This window comes from Lotus japonicus, chromosome 4, assembly GCF_012489685.1.
Source record: "Lotus japonicus ecotype B-129 chromosome 4, LjGifu_v1.2".
NCBI lineage: Eukaryota > Viridiplantae > Streptophyta > Magnoliopsida > Fabales > Fabaceae > Lotus > Lotus japonicus.
The window spans coordinates 65,937,805-65,961,432 of record NC_080044.1 but is presented as its reverse complement, the minus strand read 5'-3'; the positions used below and the strand labels follow the sequence as shown (position 1 = coordinate 65,961,432).

At 35.1% G+C, this 23,628-nt stretch overlaps 2 protein-coding genes across 5 annotated transcripts; both read left to right on the top strand.

The window, feature by feature from the left end:
* The first annotated feature begins 1,865 nt into the window (after positions 1-1,865).
* On the top strand, positions 1,866-12,193 carry LOC130710473 (formin-like protein 13). 3 transcript variants are annotated; one of them, XM_057559754.1, is made up of 18 exons: positions 1,870-2,186; positions 2,388-3,085; positions 3,361-3,582; positions 3,669-5,134; positions 5,230-5,350; positions 5,907-5,978; positions 7,346-7,444; positions 7,547-7,588; positions 7,783-7,863; positions 7,953-8,003; positions 8,122-8,203; positions 9,434-9,528; positions 9,723-9,794; positions 9,881-9,997; positions 10,386-10,454; positions 10,535-10,601; positions 11,260-11,620; positions 11,721-12,193. In XM_057559754.1, exons 1-17 carry the CDS (start codon positions 2,114-2,116, stop codon positions 11,421-11,423), a joined length of 3,591 nt encoding a protein of 1,196 aa, XP_057415737.1. In that variant the 5' UTR covers positions 1,870-2,113; the 3' UTR covers positions 11,424-11,620; positions 11,721-12,193. The 3 variants fall into 3 exon arrangements, with proteins under 3 accessions (XP_057415739.1, XP_057415738.1, XP_057415737.1); XM_057559755.1 differs by lacking the exons at positions 11,260-11,620; positions 11,721-12,193 and having other exon boundaries at positions 1,867-2,186; positions 9,881-9,999; positions 10,535-10,599; XM_057559756.1 differs by lacking the exons at positions 10,386-10,454; positions 10,535-10,601; positions 11,260-11,620; positions 11,721-12,193 and having other exon boundaries at positions 1,866-2,186; positions 9,434-9,523; positions 9,881-9,957.
* A 1,076-nt stretch (positions 12,194-13,269) lies between these two features.
* On the top strand, positions 13,270-18,921 carry LOC130714093 (RNA polymerase II C-terminal domain phosphatase-like 4). Of its 2 annotated transcripts, none has more exons than XM_057563969.1 (9): positions 13,270-13,512; positions 13,773-13,929; positions 14,657-14,736; positions 15,183-15,295; positions 15,805-15,985; positions 17,053-17,342; positions 18,106-18,291; positions 18,376-18,414; positions 18,499-18,921. In XM_057563969.1, the coding sequence occupies exons 2-9, from the start codon at positions 13,781-13,783 to the stop codon at positions 18,790-18,792; spliced, it is 1,332 nt and encodes a 443-aa protein (XP_057419952.1). In that variant the 5' UTR covers positions 13,270-13,512; positions 13,773-13,780; the 3' UTR covers positions 18,793-18,921. The 2 variants fall into 2 exon arrangements, with proteins under 2 accessions (XP_057419952.1, XP_057419953.1); XM_057563970.1 differs by having other exon boundaries at positions 13,271-13,512; positions 14,660-14,736.
* Positions 18,922-23,628: the final 4,707 nt, after the last annotated feature.

The following is a 23,628-nucleotide window of genomic DNA, read 5'->3' as shown; positions in this document are numbered from 1 at the left end:
TTTTACCTGTTTTGGTTTTTTTGTTTTAAAAACTGAAAATGAGAACTGTTTTCAAAAACTGTTTTTGAAAACAGGTCTTACCAAACAAGTTTTCAGTTTTTAAAAACTGAATCAGTTTTGGAAACAGTTATCAAACAGGCCCCAAATGTTCATACAAAAAATTTATGTTGTCTCCTCTGATTTACCTCTTATTTTTCTTTCTCTCAATCTTTTTCCCACCAGAATGCATAGTATTAAATGTTCGTAAGAACTAGTTTTAATTATACGAGTACATATTTTATTTCAATCAATAGGAAGTGGACTAGCTATGGTTTGTTAAACAATTGAGTAAAATACACTCACCCCCCTCAAGATTTGCAAGAATGACACTCCACCCCATTCTTTTTAAAAATCTACACTCCACCCCATTTTTTATAAAGGCAAATTTTAGTGACGAAAACAAATTCCTCACTACTAAAAACTAATTACTAATTAGTAAAAATTTAAATAAATTTAATGCATATACACTATCATACATTAATTTATGAAAATAATTTTACTGAATTAAATTTAAAAAAATCATTCACTCTGTCTGTTAAGTCCACGTCACATCTATCTCCAAATCATATTTCTCACCACAAACGGCCACCACCAAGCCTTTACTCCCTTTAACACGGCTCCACTGTCCCACAATGTGAAACCCCATGGCACCTCCATGCCTCAAAGTTTTGTTGCAACCTGAACCCCAGAACGTGAATCGCACATCCCTAAAGCCACTTGTTCAACTACTTCTTGTGAATTTCACCCCTTGAAGTTGTGAGCGAACGCTCTGTTGGTCTTAGATATTGTTGGATTTTGTTAAAAACGATGCTCCACCGCCTCGTTGGGCTCTAATAACCTCAGATCCACTTCATATTTTCATAATTTTGTTTCTCTATTTTCTTCACCCATTTGTGTTGCTTTTTTGGCCTACAACCCAATTTTGAAAATTGGAGGTATAAAGAGATTATTTTGATTAAAATTGAATTATTACAAATATGAAAACACAAGCATGTTTCACTATGTTCGAGATATGGTTTGTAAATCGGGCAGGTGTGCTATTGCATAATTTGCATTATGAATTTACGGAGGAAAAACGCGATTGAGAGAATGAGGAGGATTGTGATGTTTTCATTTTTAAATTTATTGGATTATATTGATTTTTTTTTTGAAATTATTGATTAACAATTTAAATAATAACTAATTATTAATGAAAAATATTTTTCGTCACTAAATTTGCCTCTATATAAAATGGGGTGGGATGTAGATTTTAGATAAGAATGGGGTGGAGTGTAATTCTAACAAACCTTAAGGGGGGTGAGTGTACTTTACTCTAAACAATTAGTTCATTGCATTAGTTGAATTAAATTGTCGGTTGATAGTTTCCTCTCCTTGAATCTGGGGGAATGGGAGCTGAAACTTTTTGTTTCCACGCATCTAGTTTACTTTTTTAAAGAAGAGTAGGTTTCTTACTTTCATTTCAATAAGGGTAGAAAAATAAATGTAGCACATTTTAGAAGTCATGTTTAAGAAAAGATAAGGTATTTTAAAAGTCATGTTTAATGCATTAAAAGTATACTATTATTTAGGACCGTGTTCCCTTGGTTTGAGGTAGACAGACCAAAAACACTAATCCTGCAAGAATCGATACACGTGTCTCTATTACACCATGAGGAAAATGCCAGAAATGGAAAACAAAAGTAACAGTAAATTACCCGTCAAGGATATTGATAATACACGTGTCGCCTGGACCCATCTCCACGTCACAAATTCACTGTGAGTCGGTTGGTTAACCATAACTACAGTCTCCACATAATTCAGCTACGAAACAAAACTAACGGACCCATCTTCATCCCCTTCATTTCCTTTTCACTGAGAAAGAAAGAAAAAAACAAAATCAAACACAAAATCACTTTTCTTTTCTCGCATTTTCCCTCAATAACCGCTTCTTCCCGATTTCCTTCCTTAACACCTACGGAAAATCGCATTTTCCTTCCGCCGCATGGAATTTTCCTCCCCCGCAATTTCCACATCCATCATCATCATCGCCGCGTGAGATAGGGTTCTCCTCGCCGTAACGTTCCGGTAGATAGACATGGCTATGCTCCGCAAGCTCTTCTTCCGCAAGCCCCCTGATGGCCTCCTCGAGATCTGTGAAAGAGTTTACGGTACTTTCTTCCCTCTTTCTCATCCTCAAATTCCTTCAATTGCACGCATCTGAAAAAAAACCCGCGAAAATTGATCTCGTTATGCTCCCGCGTAAATCATGATTCAACGAACATTAGGTTTCTGTTTGATTTTCATTTTGAATGATTTACGTTATTGTTGTGATATTGATTATTGAAATTTGAAATTGACTGTGAATGTAGTTTTTGATTGCTGCTTCACAACGGAAGCATGGAATGAAGAGAATTACAAAGTGTACATAGATGGGATAGTTGGTCAGCTTAGGGAGAATTCGCCTGACGCTTCGATTTTGGTTTTCAATTTCCGAGAGGAAGAGACCAAGAGTCAGATGGCGAATATATTGTCTGAGTATGACATTACTATCATGGACTATCCGCGGCACTACGAGGGTTGTCCGGTACTCAAAATGGAGCTGATTCATCACTTTTTGAGGTCGGGCGAGAGCTGGCTCTCGCTTGGGCATCATAATATATTGTTGATGCACTGCGAGAGCGGCGGTTGGCCTGTTTTGGCTTTTATGTTGGCTGCATTGTTGATTTATAGAAAGGTTTATACTGGGGAGCAGAGGACTTTGGATATGGTTTATAGGCAGGCTCCCCACGAGCTTCTGCGTTTGTTGACGCCGTTGTATCCCATTCCTTCTCAGCTGAGGTATTTGCAGTATGTTTCTAGGAGGAATGTGGCATTAGATTGGCCTCCGCTCGACAGGGCGCTCATGTTGGATTGCATCATTCTCAGAATCTTCCCAAGCTTTGACGGCGAAGGTGGTTGTCATCCCATGTTCAGAATTTACGGACAGGATCCTTTTAGCACAGATAAAAGTCCTAAGATGTTGTACTCAATGCCAAAGAAAAGCAAAAATGTCCGGGCTTACAAGCAGGTGAATTTACGTCATGTTTTCACATGAATTTCTTTGGGTGTTCCTGAGTCATCTTTAGGTCAAATTTCAACATCTTAATGCACAGTTCTCTTGATGAACCAGTTGAGCTCAGGATAGACCCATTCTCATTAAACTTTTATGCATATTGATATGATGAAATGCTTATTGTTCTGGTAAATATTGTATATCACCTTATTATATCCTGTGAGTGAGATGCACCTGGAACTAATATGAGTTGTGTAACTATTATGAAATTCCTTGCTACTGTGTTGCAGGGAGAGTGTGAACTAATTAAAATTGATATCAATTGCCATATTCAAGGTGATGTCGTGATTGAGACCATTAACTTGAATGGTGACATGGACCGTGAAATGATGATGTTTCGAGTAATGTTCAACACAGCTTTTGTTAGATCTAATATTCTGATGCTTAATCGGGATGAAATTGACATTTTATGGGATGCTAAAGATCACTTTCCAAAAGATTTCAGGGCTGAGGTACAACTTGTTTTCATCTATAATCATGTTTTTAGGTCATATATTTAAAATATTAAATTTGTTTTTTGGTTTTTGTTTGTATTAAGATCCTTTTCTCAGAGATGGATGCTGCTGCAGCAGTTATTGCGAATCGCACCTCATGCTTTGAGGAGAAAGAGGGGCTGCCTATTGAAGCATTTGCCAAGGTTCAAGAGATCTTTAACCATGTGGACTGGATGGACCCCAAGGCCGATGCTGCACTAAATGTGCTCCAACAGATAAGTGCTTCGGCTATAATAAATGACAAGGTGGATACAATTTCTGAACAACATGTGGAAACTGGCACTTCATCACATGAAAAAGGTCCTAAAATGCCTCAAGGGAAGTCAAATGAAGCAATGAAGTCTCTATCCTCGAATAAGCAATCTCCAAATAATGATACAAGTAGAAAAGAGGAAAAGACAAATAATGATGGTCCTACTTCACAGCGGTCTAGTACATCTGACAACAACTGTCAAGAGACACCCAGCACACCTGGAAGAACCTTAGCATCCAGTAATTGTCTGACAGGTCCTACAAATCGTGACATGAAACAGCAGGCGTCTGATCTTGCCTCATCTGGTTCTGTGGATACTTCTCTTTCCCCTCGTACGCCTCCTTTGCGGCCTCCCTCGACTAGTCGAGTTAAAGAAGTTTATGATTCCCCTCCCCACATGGATTCGCCTCCTAATCATATCTATCCTTCTCAATCAAGACACCAATCACAAGATAAAAGCCATTCACCTATTTCCAGACCTGCACCTGTTACTAAATTGTCACATGCTTTTCATAGTGAGTCACCTGTTGACCCTGTGTTGCATCCTCCAGTTTCATCAGCTACATCAATTCATCCATCCTCTCCACTTTCTTCCAAAACACCTACAAGTGAGATTCCACCTGTTAAAACAAGACTTGAGTCTTCCCCTCCACAACCTCCAACTCCACCTCCTCCTCCTACCCCTCCACTAAGAGATAAAAAACTAGTTAGAGCTGGACCTCCACCTCCACCACCTCCTCCACAGAAGGAACTACATGTTCGAGTTGAACCCATTCCTCCTCCTCCTCCTCCATCTTCTATTAATGAGAAGCCACATGTTAGCGATGGACCCCCTCCTCCCCCTCTGCCTCCTCTAATAGAGGAGCAATCTGTTAACTTTAAAACCCCACCTCCTCCGCCTCCTCCTCGTCTTTCTGGCGAACCTGCAGGTCCTACTGTGGCACCATCACCACTAGCTCCTCCCCCGCCACCACCACCAGCACCTTCTACCACCGCACCAGCTGCACCGCCACCTCCAATGCCCTTTGGTAAAGGAGGTGTAAAACCAAGTAATGCTTTTCCAGGGTCTCTTAATGTGTCAGACACAGTGGGACCTCAATCTAGTTCACCCACTGGTTCAAAGGGGAGAGTTTTATCACGTACAATCAGCTCAAGGAATAATACCAAAAAGTTGAAGCCATTACATTGGTTGAAACTATCTAAAGCAGTGCAAGGAAGTTTGTGGGATGAGACACAGAAATCTGGTGAAGCTTCCAAGTAATGTTGTTGGCTGTGGCATTCCATTTTCTGTGACAGATTATGTTTCTATCATATGTGTCTCACCTCACGCTGCATATATTATCTTAATGTAGAGCCCCGGAGATTGATATGTCTGAGCTTGAGAGTCTCTTCTCAGCAGCAGTCCCAAGTTCAGGTGCCAAGAAGTCAAACACTCAAAGCTCTGCCAAGCCTAAATCTGATAAAGTGCAATTGGTAACTTGACTTCAGTTTATAGTAGCTAAGAAAGTTCTTACGGATACTTACATAACTTACTTGTTTGTATCTGAATGTGATGGGAAATGCTGGACAAGTAATTACGAGGAGCTATATCTATTAACTGGTATAGCTCCTAGTAAATATAAATAGTGCTTATCATTTTATGCTGGTGCCACATAGCCATAGAATTGTAAGATGGGTCATCTGTCAGCTTGTTGTTGATGGAAACTTCTAGAGATGACAAATTGAATTATCAAAATTGTTGCGCATGAAGTTAATTTGGGAAGCTCTAGGATGACATTGCTATTGCTATATAACCTACCCATCTTGAAACTGGTGGTGTGTGCTATTTTCTTCCCCTATACATGTTGTGGAACTATGAGAACTTACTTCTATGGTTGATAGCATAAATGATGAATATTTATCTGTATGGTGTTCTTAAAATAGACTTTTTAATCATTTTCTCCCTGATGTATATTTGGCCAAGGCACAAAGGCAGTAATATCATCTTTTCTATTTTGATCTATTAGATTGATATTATCACTCCTTGCAGATTGAGCACAGGCGAGCATATAATTGTGAAATCATGCTTTCAAAAGTGAAGGTGCCGTTGCATGATTTAATGGTAAGATCGGTACATTAACTGTCTCTGACAAAGTAGTTAACCAACTAAATAATATGGAGTGCTATTTAATAAGGAGGTTATGCATTAGTTTCCAATTGGAAGACAGCTTCATTCAGAGTCTATATATATTTTACTACTGATTTGGATATAATGGAGTCTAACAACGTTGGCATCATTCCCGTAGTACAGCCATAAAGAAGAGGGTCCTCGATCTTCTCTATCTCATCTTGATTTTCAATGTTTTTATTTGCTTTTTTTTTATAACTAAATAGAAAATAGTATGTCTTCAGTTTATTGGAAAATGAAACTCGACCTTACCCTTTTCAGTTATGTTTGACACAAATGACGATCTGAATATTTCAATGTAACTTCTTTCTTACAGGCTGAGAACCTGCTGTAGCAGATTTAGGGTTTTGTACTTTTGTTAAAGAAAAGTGTTTATTTTCGAATTAAAAGATAGTTTAATAAACTAAAACAATTATGTTTTATGAAAACAGGAATAAACCTGAAAAATGCTGTACAAAGTTTTTTTCAAAAGCTTAAAATAGTAAACTATAAGAAAATATGTAAAAAAGAAGTAATATAGAATTACTTTTTGAGCTTAAACAAACGGACTTTGAAATTGCTGATAAACTGGAATTGTTACTTGTTGGAAAAATGTATGGAACAATTTGCTGGTACTTTGACTTCAGATATTTAGAAACGTGGTTTCTGAGTGAGAGATAATAGCCAAAGAGAAGTCATGTTCATTGCATCATTTGAAATAATTGTAGAACTTTATCATTTTTCTCAAACCATTTTGTTGTTTTCTAAGTTCAGGTTGTACATACACTGATATCATTGTCTTCATCAATAACAAAATCCACTTCAGAAAAAGTTTATTTTATGATCACAGAGAGTGCTATCTATATATGCCCAGATAATGGTTGTACAAATAACTATATCATTAATTTTTTTTGTTAGAACAAAGATTGAGTTGGGAAGACTTGATCTTTCAGCTATGTTGCTGTGTACATTGTTTACGGCCTTGCTTTAAAAAGATTATTAATTTTTTTTTTTGCTTATCACATAAATGCTAATTTAGATATTTTGTTTAACCCTATTATGAAGTGAAATATGCCAGTTGTTATTGTTTCTAATCAAGAGGGAAAATTATATAATCTACAATTGCGATTGTGCCTTACCATACTTTTGTTTCTGGTGTGCCTAGTCCAGAAGAATAATACAGGACTTGTGCTACCCTCTATTCTCATTTCTGTTCTTTTCATTTTATAGTCTTGTTCATTAAATGGAATTGTCTAGTTGACGTGATAACTGCTGATGCGAGTTTTTATTGATTAACAATGGTTTGTTTGAAATGTTCACAGAACTCAGTGCTAGAACTGGAAGAGTCAGCGCTAGACAGTGATCAGGTTGAGAACCTTATAAAGTTTTGTCCTACGAAAGAGGAGATGGAAATAATCAAGGTTGGTGGATCATGATTCATGATGGTCAGCAATTACACTGAGCTCTAGTACCTTAACACGATGAGCCTCCTCTTTCTTACATTTTTTTTTACTTTGGCGTAGAGTTATGATGGGGAAAAGGAGAAGTTGGGGAGATGTGAACAGGTATATCAGGTTTCTTAATTTTTGGCTGAGCATTATATTTTGGATCTCTTCTGTTAGGCCACAGGATGTGTGAATACTTACATTTTAGCATTTTGTAAGCAAGTGTGACTGCTATCTTCATTGTTGGAGACTGCATTTCTACTTTCTCTGGCATGAATCTGAATTATTATATCTTCACAAATTTTCCATTATAGTTCTTCATGGCGTTGATGAAAGTACCCAGGGTAGAATCCAAGCTCAGAGTTTTTTCATTCAAGATTCAGTTCCACTCTCAGGTTGAAATATTTCCATTTACGTTCATCCTTGCAAGAAAGTATGGATTTAAATTAGTTTCCACTTTGACGCTGTTGATATTTTTATGTAGGTTTCGGACCTTAGAAATAGCTTGAATGTTGTGAATTCTGCTTCAGAAGAGGCATGATATCTTCCTTTCTACTGAAACATCTTTTTGGCAGTTTGATTTCCTTTATTGTTTTTCTAAACGAAAGATGTCATTTTGAATCCTGTGATGATTTTGTCTTTTTATTTTCCAGATCAGGAATTCCGTCAAATTCAAGAGAATAATGCAAACAATACTTTCTCTAGGGAATGCTCTGAACCAAGGAACTACAAGGGGTATGTTAAAATAAGTGTACATAGAAGTAGATAGATGCAACCTGAATATGCAGGTTTAGATAGCAAAGGAAAGCACTGTGAGTTTTAAAACATGTCTGATTTACAGCCTAGATGCTTGGTACACCTCCATTAGACTCCTTTCTTACTTTTTTTATATTGTTATCTTGTATGTGAAAATATAACCCATGCACCTTATTTTTGTTTTCTTGCCCTTTCTCCTCCTGGATAGCATTTGGTATACAAATTATAACAGGATAGAATATGACACGAGTTCTGTATAATATTTGGTCCATATTGAAAATAGAACAAAACAAGATATATGTTAGTGGAACCAAAGAGAAAGGAACAGCACAAGTTGTCCAATTCGATGTGTCCTTGTACCAAATGCTATCTTGTTTTCTTTCCTAACCATGATGGGATAGTAAACCGTTGTCTACCTGGAGTTTCCTTTTTCTCTTGGAGGGGCAAGGCTAATGACCCATTTGTTTACTAGTTCATTTCCAAAAAAATATTTTAGTGCTCCGAACCCTTTCATTTTTCCTTGATAAATTTTATTTTCTGACGTCCAATATAAATAATTATTTTCCTAATCATCTGTATCAGCCGTAGCAATGTTGAGAACATCATGTCATAAACGTTGCTGCTACCTTAATTAATAAATTCACCTGCAGTTTCTAACCAATGAAGGCCAGTTTAGAGAAAACTGAACCAAATTAGATGGGTACAGTTTTTATTGGTCAGGCTTAATCAATATAATAATGCTAAAACTTGGTTTTGGTACTCTTAAGGTTTACCCTGAAATGTAGGAATTTACAGTTTCTGAAATATTTTTCTATTTTTACTCTAATAAAAATGAAATATTAAGGGAATTGAATAGTGGGCTGCAGTTATTTAAACAAAAATTAAATGCTAATTTTATAATTTTAATATAAAATTCAAATACCAAAAAAGCAAGTTGTATGATGAAAGAGTTCATTTTAATTATGGACTTCTCTCTAAGTCTGGATATGCTGAGAGCTGAATATTGTACATTTTGCATCATATTTTCATATTCTTTTTAGCTTTCAACTGGTGTCATTGTTCATTTCCTTTTTATCAACTTCATGTGTTTTCTGTAACCCATTCTGTGACTGCTTATCGTAGAACATTACAGTTGTTACTATTGGTCTTCAGAGTTTAATCTGATAGTTGAGAATTGAGATATGTTTGCACTCTCCAATCTCCATTTAGGTTCTGCTATTGGATTCCGATTAGATAGCCTTCTCAAACTCACTGAGACACGTGCACGGAACAACAAGATGACTCTCATGCATTATCTATGTAAGGTACACGTTGCTATTTATTACTTCTTAATTTTTCTTTTTTCCTTTCTTTTTTCTTTTAATGATTGGGAGTTTCTTCTGTTCTATGATTCAAGTGAGATATTGAGTTGGGTAATATTTTGGAGAACTTCACACGTACTTGATTGGGAGAAGTTTCCATCTTCAATGCATTTATCTGATACTATACTTATGAATAGGTGCTGGCTGACAAATTGCCCGAAGTTTTAGACTTCTCCAAAGATCTTACTCACCTAGACCCAGCAGCAAAGGTTCTGGACTTCTCCAAGGCTCTTTAGTTAATTATGTTGATAGGCATCCCGTATTTATCGATACTGTCTTGAAAAATTTGATCCAGATCCAATTGAAGTTTCTGGCAGAGGAGATGCAAGCTATAAATAAAGGATTAGAGAAAGTTGTACAGGAATTGTCAACCTCTGAAAATGATGGTCCTATATCAGAAACTTTCCGCAAGGTGTAGGCATCATGCTGTTACTTCTCACTACTTCTATATGTCTATCATAAGTTGCATATTCACCAACTCTTGTCTTTTCTTTTTGTTCTTCTTTTATATTAAAAAATAAAATCGCCCTTGGTCATTTACACTTCTTCAAGTTTCTGATTTCCACAAATAAAAAAGGTCCTACAGTTATTTGAGTCATGTATGTATATAATCTAAATGAAGTCAACTGAGTTTGCACTCATGTTTGTGAAAGTCCCCAATTGTGTAGGCAGATAATGAGGCTTGTCTGTGATTGGTCTAATATGAGAGTTTGTATGTTCTGGTGTTAGGAGAATGTTCCCAATTTCATATACATAATTGTCTACATTGTCAGTCTTTAATTTTTTTCTTTTCTCCCCAGAAATTGAAAGGGTTCCTGTGTTCTGCTGAAGCTGAAGTCCGTTCATTGGCTTCTCTATATTCTGGCGTGGTATGCTCTGTAAGACATATTTGGAGCTTTTAAGACTATATAAAGGCTGTGCTTTATACTTAAAGGGTCTGTGTTTACAGGGAAGGAACGTGGATGCACTGATTCTTTATTTTGGTGAAGATCCAACTCGCTGCCCATTTGAGCAAGGTGTGTGACTGTTTAAACTTAAAATATGAATTCTTTTTTCGTAGTTGATGAAGTAAGAACTCTCTGCTTGGATTGTGAATGGTAATGTTTACTTCTTAGCTTTGTACTTTACAAAAATTAACCCCAGCGAGTGGGAAAAGGCTTAGGCTTCTTTTGTTGTTGTTATTGTACTAGACGAGGAGTTTAATTTTCAAATAGTAAGTTGGTGCATAAAATCTTCACTTGATGCCTGGCTGCATATATGTGAATTTTCAAGATTTGATTCTATTACTACTCCCAGTTTCAATGCAATGTTTTTTTTTATGAACTACTGTGATGGTAACATCCCAACAACAAAATTGAGTACTGACATTGCTTTTTGAAATGAAAATTTATTAGTTTTATGTTGGTGCTGATTCTTCAAGTCTAACTTTGTGTTGAAATTTTATTAGAACTAATCTTCCTTGCCGATGTCGATTTTTAGTAAGGTTTCTTTTGCCAATTCCACTGAAGCCGGGAAACTGACACTATTGACCGTTATGGAAGAAATCATTAGCGCTGTTTGCCCCCCTCTTTCATTTGCTTGACTTTGCGTTGACTGAATTATACAGGGGCAAATAGTTTCTCCTCCTTTACTCCTATATAACTAATTTTTGTAATTATTTTGAATTTCCTGCAGTTGTCACAACTTTGCTCAACTTTACTAGAATGTTCAACAAAGCCCATGAAGAAAACTGCAAGCAACTAGAGCTTGAAATGAAGAAAACAGCAGATAGTGAGAAAAAAAAGTGTGAATCGGAAAGGATATTACCTACAGCAATCCGGACTGGCAATGTCAAATAAGTGATAGTTTGACATAACTAGCTGAGAATTAGTATATTATATAGTCTAGCATGACTAGGAATTTGAGTGGACAAAAACGGTTTTGGTGTTTGGTGATTTTGAGGAACATGTATAGTGGCACTGGCACAGTGTAGTAGTAGGCTAGTCGCTGACACGGATAAACAAAACGGAGAACTGCAATACACAGCAAAAGAGAGGTAACTCTTGAACCCATAGCTTGCTCACTTTGGTTGTACACTTTTTCCTGATTGACATCTTCTTTCCGCCAGACTAATTTTTCTATTAATTTTTTTTTAGGTGTTAGACAGATATCCTCCGTAGGAGACAATTCAGTTTGAGTCCAGAACATCCATAACTTGATGAGGCTAGTTTTCCCGGCGGAGGTTTCTTCTATTTGATAATTGTGAATTATAACAGAGACGATCTAGTTTGCATGAGCTCTGTTATTTGCCAGTCAACTGTATATATCTTCCCTCTCCGCTCAAAAGCTGGTCGAGTGTAAGTATTTCAGGAATCGCGACATTTGTTATTATTTTTCCTCTGCCCCTTTGGCTGGCTTGGTTCTCTCCGGTAGCGGCACTGATTTCATATCGGTAGTGCAGACCTTGAATATCTCCTTGTATAGCTTATATAAATTTTCTGCTTCTCTTTCTCTCGTCAGGATTTGAATAGAAAGTGTATGACGTGATTTTTTTAGGAAGAGAGAATGAATGTTAAATTTAATATACAGGGTGTGAATAATACTAATTATTAGTGCTTGTTGTGTTTTTTTTTGAACCTTTTCTTTAAACCAATGTTTAAAGGAGTTTTATTTTCTAATGTTAGAAAGTTTCATCATGTTATTTTTTCACTTAATAAAAATGTTTCTATATTGTCAAACGTGTAGATAAACTAACACGTGGTTATTGTGGTTTAGGCATAAGTCTTGGGTTCAGGTTTGAGTCTATGTGAATGCAGTTGCGTTAAATGTTTTGTAGGGAATACTTTGTTGTCTATATCTGACGGTAAAATTACTTGTGCGTTATATAAATCAAAAGAAAACTTAAACATTGGCTAATATATGTATGAGATAGTCATGGCTATTGCGTAGCTACCGTAATGTCAAAAGATTCGGGTGGTTTCTATGTGGTTTTGGCTTCCGCAGAAGCGGAGGCTTTGAAACAAGTTGTTGGCTTGGTGAAAGATCTTGGGTTTTAACGTAGAGGGTGATTGTCTCATTCTTGTGCAACAATGGAATGTTTCTATTGGATTGACTTCCTACTCAGATGGTGTAATCCATGATGATGATCGTGTTAATGAATCTGCGTACTTTAAAATTTAAATCATTTTAGTTAACTTTTGTCCTTGAGCTTAGTAATTCAGTAGTTGATTGTTTGGCAAAACTTACTTTTTACTGGCATAGGAGAATTTGGTTTTAGGTTTGTTGAATCCAAATCAAATCTAATCATATTTATTTACTGGCACAGTAAAATTTAAATCCAAAAAGCAAGTTTCGGAGATTAGATCTGAATTTCTGATGTAATCCTTCTCTTGAATAATAAGTTTATATGATTTGGATTTCCTATATATATATATAACATGAATTTAATAATAATACACCGTTATAGTGTAAACATTTCTTACACATATAACTAATAATGGATAGCCAAATAAGAAAATAAGCTTTAAATTTAATTTAAAATAAAAACGAACATAATAGCTTTTAAACACGCGACATTTAATTATTGAACGTCCGATAGTGTACGACCATTAAACTCATATAACATTTGGTTATATTTGTTTTTCAATCAAAGCAGTTAAAAAAAATAAAAAAAAATAAATAGGGCCATCGAAGAGTCCCCTATTTTTAACACTGACCAAACAGAAAACAAATTTAAGGGGACGAAGTAGCGGTGAACTCCTCCTCAAACGCAGAGAGCGTCGTCGCCGGTGGAAGCTACTTCACGGCGGAAACCCTCTTCTTCCCGCGGCACCACCGCGATCTCCGTTTCATCCACTTCATCACCTTCACTGGTCTGCAATCTTCAAACGACGATAACCTCCGCGCTCTCACTCCTCTCCGACTCCAACCCTTGCTTTGCTTTTCAAGGTCGATTTTCTTTTTCCCTTAATCCTGCGTCTTGTTTATTCTATTAACTAGTAGCAAAACACATTCATTTTCCTCTTCCACATTCTCAATACTCTGTTTCTTCGTTTCAAATTCAATCCCCATTCATCAGATGCCTCAGTTTTTTCTTTCTTGCTTTAGGTTTTCACCTGTCTTTTTTCTAATTGATTGTGCTGTGGTTTTTATAATCTCTTTGTTACTTGGTTTTTCTTCCTAATTTGGTTTTGTTGGATGGATTACAGTGATACAGATGAGTATTGTTACAGATTCTCCAGTACATTCTTCATCAAGCAGTGATGACTTCATTGCATATCTTGATGATGCACTAGATGCGGGTTCACCCAACTCATCCTCCTCTGACGAAGAAGCTGAAAACGGAGACGAGTTTGAGAGTGTTAGGTACTTCTCATTACCTGTTTCATAATAGTTGTAATAAGAGTTGTATCACACATTCACACATATCAGGGTCATTGTCTAGATACACAGGTCTACTGAAAATTTTGTTTCTTATATAGTGCAATGGTTTATACATGTACTTACTTTATCCCATCTACTTGAACAAGTTTTGTTGTTGCCGGATACTGTGGTTGTTAAGACTCTAGAGTTTATACATTACTAAGTTGCTCACTAGCTACTTTCGAGGGGTTTTAAATTGATTTTCTTTTATCAAGAGTTGACAGTTTTTTATGTATTGGGGTTGATAACTGAGTTTCTGAAAAATCATAAATAATAAACTCAAGGTTTTTATTACATTTAGGGCATTGGTTTTACTATGGCTAGAGCCTAGAGGTATGAAATGATGATCCGAACAAGTGATCATTACGATATCCTTCTTTCCCCATAAACTATGTTATATAAGAAATGTTGCTAATAGTAACGCCTTTTCTTCATAGCTACTCATATTATAGGCCTTACCTGTGTTTTATTTTCAGTATCTTTAGTGTTGTTTGAAAACCTATTTTTCTGGTTTGTGGAACTTTGAACCAATTAGCATTGACCTGACTGAAAGACTGTCTGTGTCTTTGGTCTCTTAAGAGAGATGATATTGTAATGGTTTGATTTTTTTCTGTTTCATATTTTTTGTCTAATTTGTCTACGTTACAACTTACACGCATATGAATTAAAGCAGAGTCAAAAGACAAAAAGTTGAAATCACTGAGGAAATTGAGGGGTCTACATCAGAAGGAACCATGGGACTGAATTTAGGTAATTTTGATTGTTTTAATTTTTTTTCATTATCTTTACTGGGAACTAGAATCCTTTATATCACATGTGTAGCAGGGTGTAATTTTCAAGAACTTATTCATACACGGCTTCATGTTTAGAGCTAAAAACCTGTTTTCAAGTTTCAACCAGTCCAGCCTAGACTTGCATTGCTATATGTAATTTGCTTTACTAAACCATTTTTTTCCACTTCATCGAGAAACAGTATTGATTGTTTATCTACTGATGGTGGCATTTCTTATAAGTACATGGATAAAAAGATTTCTTTTATGGGTAACTGGATAGCTACTAGACCTATCTGAAATTTATTTGTAATGGCGCAGACTCTGCATACCAATTTCCCATGTTTGTGCATTTATGATTAATTTGTTTCAGGTTTTATCATTTTTCGTGAAAGTGTTGTAACTTTCTCTTTCGTCTTGTTGTAGAGGCCTCTGTGGAGGGTGAATGTACACATCCTGGATCATTTGGAGATATGTGTATACGTTGTGGGCAAAAGTTGGATGGGGAATCTGGTACTACATTTGGATACATACATAAGGTATGCATTTTTTTCAGAAATGCATATTGTAGAATTTCAAACTTAGCTTGGGATAGCTGTCCCTGCTGCGCCTCAGTGTTTTCACATATTTTTAAAACCAACTTGAACTGAATGGTTAAAGTGTTATTGATCATGTTCAAGACCAAAAAGTGTAGTGGTGAGCCTGTATAGCACAACTCATTCAGGATATGTTTCTTTCTATTGGAAGTAATTGTTACTGTAAGGAGTAAAATATGTTGTTTTTGGGCATTCACAGATGAATGGTTTAGCTGCTTTGCACACTTTGCACAGTTTGATGATGCTATTTTGGTTTTGTATATGTTACAACATATCCTCTAGTATTTGTTATAGAAATCATATATTCATTTTATGACTTGGTTAGCATGATGGTTGGGTGGGTTCACATGACCTCTTTATGTATTATAGCCAAACAATAATTGATAGTTTATTAAATGTGGTGGTTTTTTTTTTGATAGGCATTAAATGTGGTGGATAATATTTTATTGCAGGGACTGAGACTTCATGATGAGGAAATTTCTAGATTACGCAATACAGACGTGAAGAATCTGTTGTGTCGAAAAAAGCTTTACTTGGTTCTTGACCTAGATCACACATTGCTTAACTCCACTCACCTTGCTCATTTGAGCTCTGAAGAGGTGCATTTACTTACCCAGGCAGATTCTCTAGGAGGTACATCTCAACCATTGTTCTTTTGCTTTTGGTAATTAGCATCTGTATTTTAAATGAGCAGTTTTGCTCAGTTAGTTTTTTTTTCCATCTTTGTTTTTCCTCATATATCAATTAATCTATTATTTCAGAGCAACTTTATCCTACTATTATACAATGAAAGGCCCTGGAATTAGCATAAATCCTAGATGTATGCTTTAGTGCTACAGTGTTGTGATGATTATCTGTTGGCAAAACATTGGCATTATATTACTCTCTTGGTTTACTAATTTCTAAAGTCAATGTAGCAAAAGTGTGGTGGAGGAATGAGAGTGAGTCTATTCTGCTAACCATGCACTTGTATTCATTGAATGCATTCTGAAAGTTTCTAATAGGTACCCAAAGTTAATTGGTAGTTGAGTTAGTTGATAATAATTCTGTTAGTTTTAGGGTGTCAGTTAGAGCGTGAGAGAGAATGTTATAAATAAGAGTTAGCAAGAAATATTATCTTTGCGGAATTGTTTACATTAAGAATAGGGAGACCTCCTCGTCTCTCAAAACACAAGGAGACTTGAGTGTAATTATGCGTTTATTCCTGATTCCAGGTATTACTCCATCTTGGACAGGGTTTGGGAGTTAGGGATTCATCAATAAAATTCTATTTTTCTTCATTTTTGACCTGGTTCTTATCAGTTTCCAACAGGTCTTGTGGTGTGTGATTTGTTTTGAAAAATTGTTCAATAAGGATTTTTGTTATTCTGTGGATGCTAAAAGACAAAAATATCCTGGTGTTATTTTACATTTGCTAGGACCATGTTGCAACTTGCAAGTCATTGTCGCATCACTGCATCATCATATAGAACAACATTTCATATATATATGAGATAGAGTCATGCTGTCCTATGAGTGAGGACTCTTCATTAATGAGAGTTCATTGAATGAATTTGTATGCTAAACTTAAATTCTTGCATTTTGTTAGATTTAGGGCTTTTCAGACTTGCTACAACCTTTTCTTGATTTTTGATGTTCCGGGTTTTAATTGGCTTATTACATATGCTGCCTTTCTGAACTTCGATACAATGAAACTATAGATGTCTCTAATGGTAGTCTCTTCAAATTGGAGCATATGCATATGATGACCAAGTTGAGGCCTTCTGTTCGGACATTTCTAAAAGAAGCAAATGAAATGTTTGAGATGTACATATACACCATGGGTGATCGGCCCTACGCTCTAGAGATGGCTAAGCTGCTTGATCCTCGAGGAGAATACTTCAATGCGAAGGTGATTTCTCGAGATGATGGGACTCAAAAGCATCAGAAGGGTCTTGATGTTTTGCTGGGGCAAGAAAGTGCGGTTCTTATTCTCGATGACACGGAACATGTGAGTGCATTGCTAATTTCTGACTTGTTACGTTAAATCACGTAATTGGAATGTTGTTTGATGGTAGTTATTTAATATGAAAGTTAGTCCTACAATATTTTTACATATATATGAACATAATTAGCTTATATGTCTTAAGGTCAATTCCTTTTTATACATAATTAATTTATTTCTAGGGGAAGAAATATAGTCTTTCACTGGTTAGTGACATCGAAAGCCATTCAGTCTTTCATCATCAATTAAAGCAGTCTGATAGGACTTACAGCTTCGGATTACTTCTAACTGAAAATGTTTCAATTTGAGTGAAAAAATGAAATACAGTTTTGTATATTTGAATTAAAGTAACTACTCTATAATTTTTTATGCTGGAGACATGCATAAGAAGTATTAAATTATGTTTCTTTGCATTTGCATTAGGATTTCTCAGGAATTAAGCGTGCTAAAACTGTTATCTGCCCTAGTTTTTTATTAAAAAGAGGAGTGTGGCCATACCACCTTTCTGGCTCTAAGGGTCTTTTGGAAACCATTTAACGACGTTGTCTACATCAATATGTTAGTCCATGATAAACTTTTTCTTTGTTTGTATTTTTCTAAAACAATAGTTTCTTATGAGTTGTATCCAGTTACTGGTGTCTACAATGATATTGAATCTAATCATTGTAGAAAGTTCATTCTGTATAGCGAGCTCGGTATTTGGGAGTTTATTGACTAAAATCACTCCTTTTAATGGTTATGTATGAAAATTTGCTTCCAAATGTTGTAGGTATGGATGGAGCATAAAGATAATCTGATACTGATGGAAAGATACCATTTTTTTGGTTCAAGTTGTCGGCAGTTTAATTTAAATTGCAAATCCCTTTCTGAATCGAAGAGTGATGAAGATGAAACTGATGGAGCACTTGCAAGAGTTCTCAATGTGCTCAAACAAGTCCACTGCACATTCTTTGACGTATGCCACTTTCTCATTATCTCATCCTAAGTTGGTTATTTCTGACATAACACTAAATTTGTGGTGGTGGGGTTCTTTTTGTAGAAACTTGAAGAAGATCTTGTTGATCGAGATGTAAGGAAGGTAGTTATGATTAACTCAAGCTTTTATAATCTTGATGTGAGATTCTATTAATGTAGCTCTTACAATCAAGTCTATTTTTTCCAGGTTTTGTCATCAGTTCGAAGTGAAGTCTTAAGCGGATGTGTGATCGTTTTCAGCCGAATTTTGCATTCAGCATTACCTGCTCTCAAGAAGATGGCAGAGCGGATGGGAGCTACTTGTTTGACAGAGCTTGACCCCTCTGTGACACATGTAGTTGCTACCGATGCTGGAACTGAGAAGTCCCGGTGGGCAGTGAAAGAAAAGAAGTTTTTGGTTCATCCTAGATGGATAGAAGCTGCAAATTATTTTTGGCAAAAGCAGCCTGAAGAGAACTTCGTTGTTAAAAAAATGCAGTAGTCACTTATCAAACATTGCTCTGCTTATAGTTTTTGTTTACAGTTTACATGTTTTAGTGGTCATCTGATTGTGAACAGTCATCAGCAATTCAGTAGAAAATACTAACAGAAACGTTAGCTTTTGGACTAATTCCTTCTAGGCATGCTTTGTTTGAATTATATTCTACATCCCTCCTGCAATTTTTTTTTAAATGGATCATCTTAAAATGAGATTAAAAATGAAATAGATTCTAACTTCACAGCTTGTCGACAATTAGAATTCAACTCCGCCATTTGAGAAATTTTGTTTTTCATGTAAGAGTGAAATGTGTAAATCATTATCATTTAATAGCACTTTTAATCTCTCTAATATAATTGGTGTGTGATTTTAGGCCCCTAATTTTTAATGTATAATTAAATCCCTCAATCGGAGTTTGAAGAAGGGGAAGGAGTCCTCGATGGAGGAGGATTTAATCAATCACATAGTTTGGGCTCCTAGAATATGGTACCCATGGGGCTTTCTATTTGATTGTATTGAATGACCCAATGAATTGGGATTTTCCTATTGAGTCAGGTCATTTCGGGGCAAGCAAATCATATCGAATCTTTTATGATGAAGAGGATGAGAAGAGAATGATTCGGAGTTCTTACAGGGTGGAACCATGCAGTACCAGACACAAAATATATCTTCCAAAGAACAAGACTTTTTTCGAATAAGCCAATTCATTTGGGACTCCACGTATTCACTTTTTTTCCTATTAAAATCACCCTTTTGTCTCTATGGTTTTACATTGAGAATTCTTTGCAGATAGATGAAGAGATGTCAAGGGAATTTCTTACTTTTCAAAACCCTTTTTAATTAGCCCAAACAAAGGAAAACAATGTAATTCCATTTCATTCTCATCCATACCATCACCATACATCAATCCAAACATTGCCTGCGCTACTAAAATTTAATACTAACATGTCACATTAAGAAAATACTTTTCTAATATGCACAATCACATAAAATAGTATCATTAAGAAAATATCTTGAGACATGGCTAGCAGTTGAAACAAAGCTCAAAACATACCGGTTAGTGCCTTTCTAGGCAATTCTAATCAGAGAGATTTTTCCTTTGTAAGCTATAAAACATGCAAGGAAGAGATAAGCCCAAGCATAAAATAAACGTATCCCTAAACATGTGCCGACAATGATAGAGAAGTTGAAGCTAAACATGCACATGGCAGATTCTCAAGCTTTCAGCCTTGAGCTTTCTTTATGGAGAAAATGGAAGCTAAACTTTGCATTATCACTTAAATGTATCATTTTATAAAGGAAGGACATTGATAGAGAAAGATGTCCAATTCGTCAATCTCAAATCTCAATAAGCGAAGGATCAAACGACAAGAGTTTCACTACTGAGCTCAGATTCTTGTGCAATGAACAGATGTGGATATTTGAAAATATAAATAATAATGGGAATCATACAGAAATTGTAAAAGGAAAATATGCAAAAAGATTAAATGGAAAAACATGGGGTACTAATACAGTATATGGCTATTATATACTCCCTCCGTTCCTTTTTAAGTGTTGTTTTAGCATAAAGCTAACCAAGATAGTGAATTATTAGAGTTGTTTTTCTCATTCTACCCTCTTACATCCCAATCATAAAGTCATAAAGCTCTCCAACCAAGATAGTGGATTATTAGTTTTTTTTCCACTCTCTCATATCATTAAACCATCTACCACTCTCAACCAATCATAAAGTCATAAAAGTCTTCATAGTTATTAAGAAAGACGAATTTTATGGGAAATGTGAAGTGGAGTTATTGAAAAAGTAAGGGTATAATTGACAAAATGAAACCTAAAACATCAAAACAACAGTTAAATAAGAACAAAAAATTTGTTCTAGAACGACACTTAAAAAGGAACGGAGAGAGTATTATACTATATGTCCTGAAGGGTGAGATGGAGGGTTGAAGGGTTCGAACCCTGAGGAGAAATAATAATTTACTAACATTACTAACAACTAACATTTGCCTATAAAAAAATTACATTATACTATATCTTATCATAATTTAACTTATCATTTACATAATTCAAAATATGACTTTTTAGCTGTCCATAACACAACAAAATAAACTTACAAACAAAATTAGGTTACCAACCTCGGTGACTTGCAGTAGTTCAAAAAAAAAAAAACCTCGGTGACGTGCAGAGAAAAAATATTGTATAAATTAAAAGAAAAGTATTATTGTTGACAAAAAAATTCGATTTTTTCAAAAATTACATAAAAATGTTTTTTCATATAAAATTGAAGAATATATCATGAAGTTCTTCCGCATGTAACAAAAAAAGAATATATCATGAAGGAGAAAATTATTTAAGATTATGAAAAAGACATTGATATGTGCCGATTTTCGTAGAAGAAAATACTAATAAATTAAATCAATATCAAAATAGTATACTCTCGTTCAAAAAAAAAAATAGTATACTCTAATTTCAAAAATAAATAAACAAGGAGTTAAAACTTGATTAATTTATATGAAAACACGACATGGATGTCGAAAGGGGTGACGTTACGATGTATCATATTTCTTGGTTTCCATGTACAGTATTTGATAATTTGAATTTGAATAGACTCAATTTGTGGCTCTCAATCACCTTTGTTTTATTGTATTTTAACATTGCCCACCACTACTTCATCGGGTTTGGATCCTCTCATGTGTAAAAAAACTTGAGAGTGTCAAGTTTCATCATCTCACCATTTATTTTATTTTATTTTATTTTTCATTTATTATCTACACAAAAGTTAATGGTGAGATGGTAAAACTTGACACTCTCAAGTTTTTTTACCCTTGAGAGGATCCCGGCTCCTACTTCATCATAGTTGGGCAATGGGACAATCAAATAAGTTCAACATAAATGATTATTTACAGCACTTGTGATTATTTAGATACATCCCAATTTTATTAGAATAAATTCAACATAATTGATACAGGGTTTACTTAAGATGAGACTAAAAGAGAATGCATAATTATTACGGGCGACTTTTTTTAGTTAATCATTTGTGTCAAAAACTGCATCAATTCATGTACAGCATCATATATCATATCCCCAAATATTGTGCATAAATTACTGAGAATAATATTTTCCTTTTTTGGTTGGGTCCACTAATTATCTTTGTAAATTATATCAGGTACCTTCAAACTAAATACAATGAGTGACTGATGAGTCCAGTATTTGAAATGCTAGTTATAGGTTTGAGCTTTCAATTGTCTCTATGTAAATTTTTTTGTAACTGTTCGTTTAGGTCGATAGTTTTCTCTGCATTGGACTGGAGCACTGTTCACTCTCTCTAATTTTTTGTAACAAGAATTCTTAGTTGGTAGTATATTAATTATGACCAGAAACAAAAGATCACTGCTCCAGAGGGTGACTGAACGAGGCAATGCATGTGAGGATATCAAAAGCCTGGACAGGACATCCTAAGCTAGCAAATGGTTACAAACATAACACCACCAAATTATCATTAACATTACCTTTATTCATTTGGATAGAAGATGCATGGCTATGAGGACAAGCAAACAGGTCACTGAATGTATCTTTTCATCACATGGTGGCATCTCAATCGAGCTGTGCCTATCCCAGGCCAGCATGCAACTTCAGACCCCATCGATCATGGCCCCGTTTGAAAAAACAGCTTAATTAAGCGCTTATGGTCATAAGCGCTTATGACATAAGCGCTTATTCATAAGTTATTTTTAAAAATTTATTGAAATAAATTAAAAATAAGCTGTATATAAGCATAAGCTGTTTTTCATAAGCTGTCCTGAGTAGCTTATGAAAATAAGTTGAAAATAGCTTATGGCAGGCCATAAGCTGTTTGCATAAGCTCTCCCAAACACTTGACATAAGAGCTTATGCTGTCAGATAAGCTCAAATAAGCTCTTCCAAACTGGGCCCATATATATGCGCCAAAAGAGTTATTCAAGAAATCTTTAGTACTCTAACAACTCAATAAGAATACTAGTTTTTAATTTTCATATGATATAATTTGAATATACCACACCAATTCGTTATATATGGATGATGAGATTCCATTGATACAAAGCCAAATTCAGCTAGCTAGCAAATCTCCACACAGGTCTACTACAAGATAAATATCTGTTTTATATTAGAGATAATGGAAAGAATAATAATGATACTCAAACGTATAAACAGTAGAAATGCTCAAGTACCCTGAGTAATTAATTTTCTTTTTATATATATCTCCTTTTTCTTATTACTTTTTCACCATATATAACATTCATTGTTTTTATTCTCTTATTTCTCATTCTAAGTGGGTGTCTGCACTAAACAATTTGTCTCTAAAAATAGAATAATAAAGAGACTTTATATACCATAAACTAAGAAGAATTTGGTGCATAAATTAAAATAGTTTTCTCGCAAAATTATTTTACCATACTTCTATTTGGTGTATAAATTAAACAACTTTCTATTTGTGTATTGTATAATTAGCTTCAACAAAGCTAAAAGAAAGTCGTATGTGAAATAAATTTTAAAAACAAAATTCGATAATTTAATATAAATACTAGTAATTTATTTATTATCATTTTTATTATTTAATTTTCTTAACTTAAAAAACAAAAAATAAGACTCCCTAATTCATTTCCAGACTATTCCTTAATCCTTTAATTGAGTTGAGGGCTGCCTAACATGGTAGCAGGTCACGCCGTATGAGACACAGTAGAGGAAACAACGACGCATATGCATGGTCGTTGTTACTTTGTCGCACACACATGTCTCTTTATTTTTTAATTACTTAAATTAATGATCTACCAGTACCAATCAGGAGCATTGGCTCCACTCATT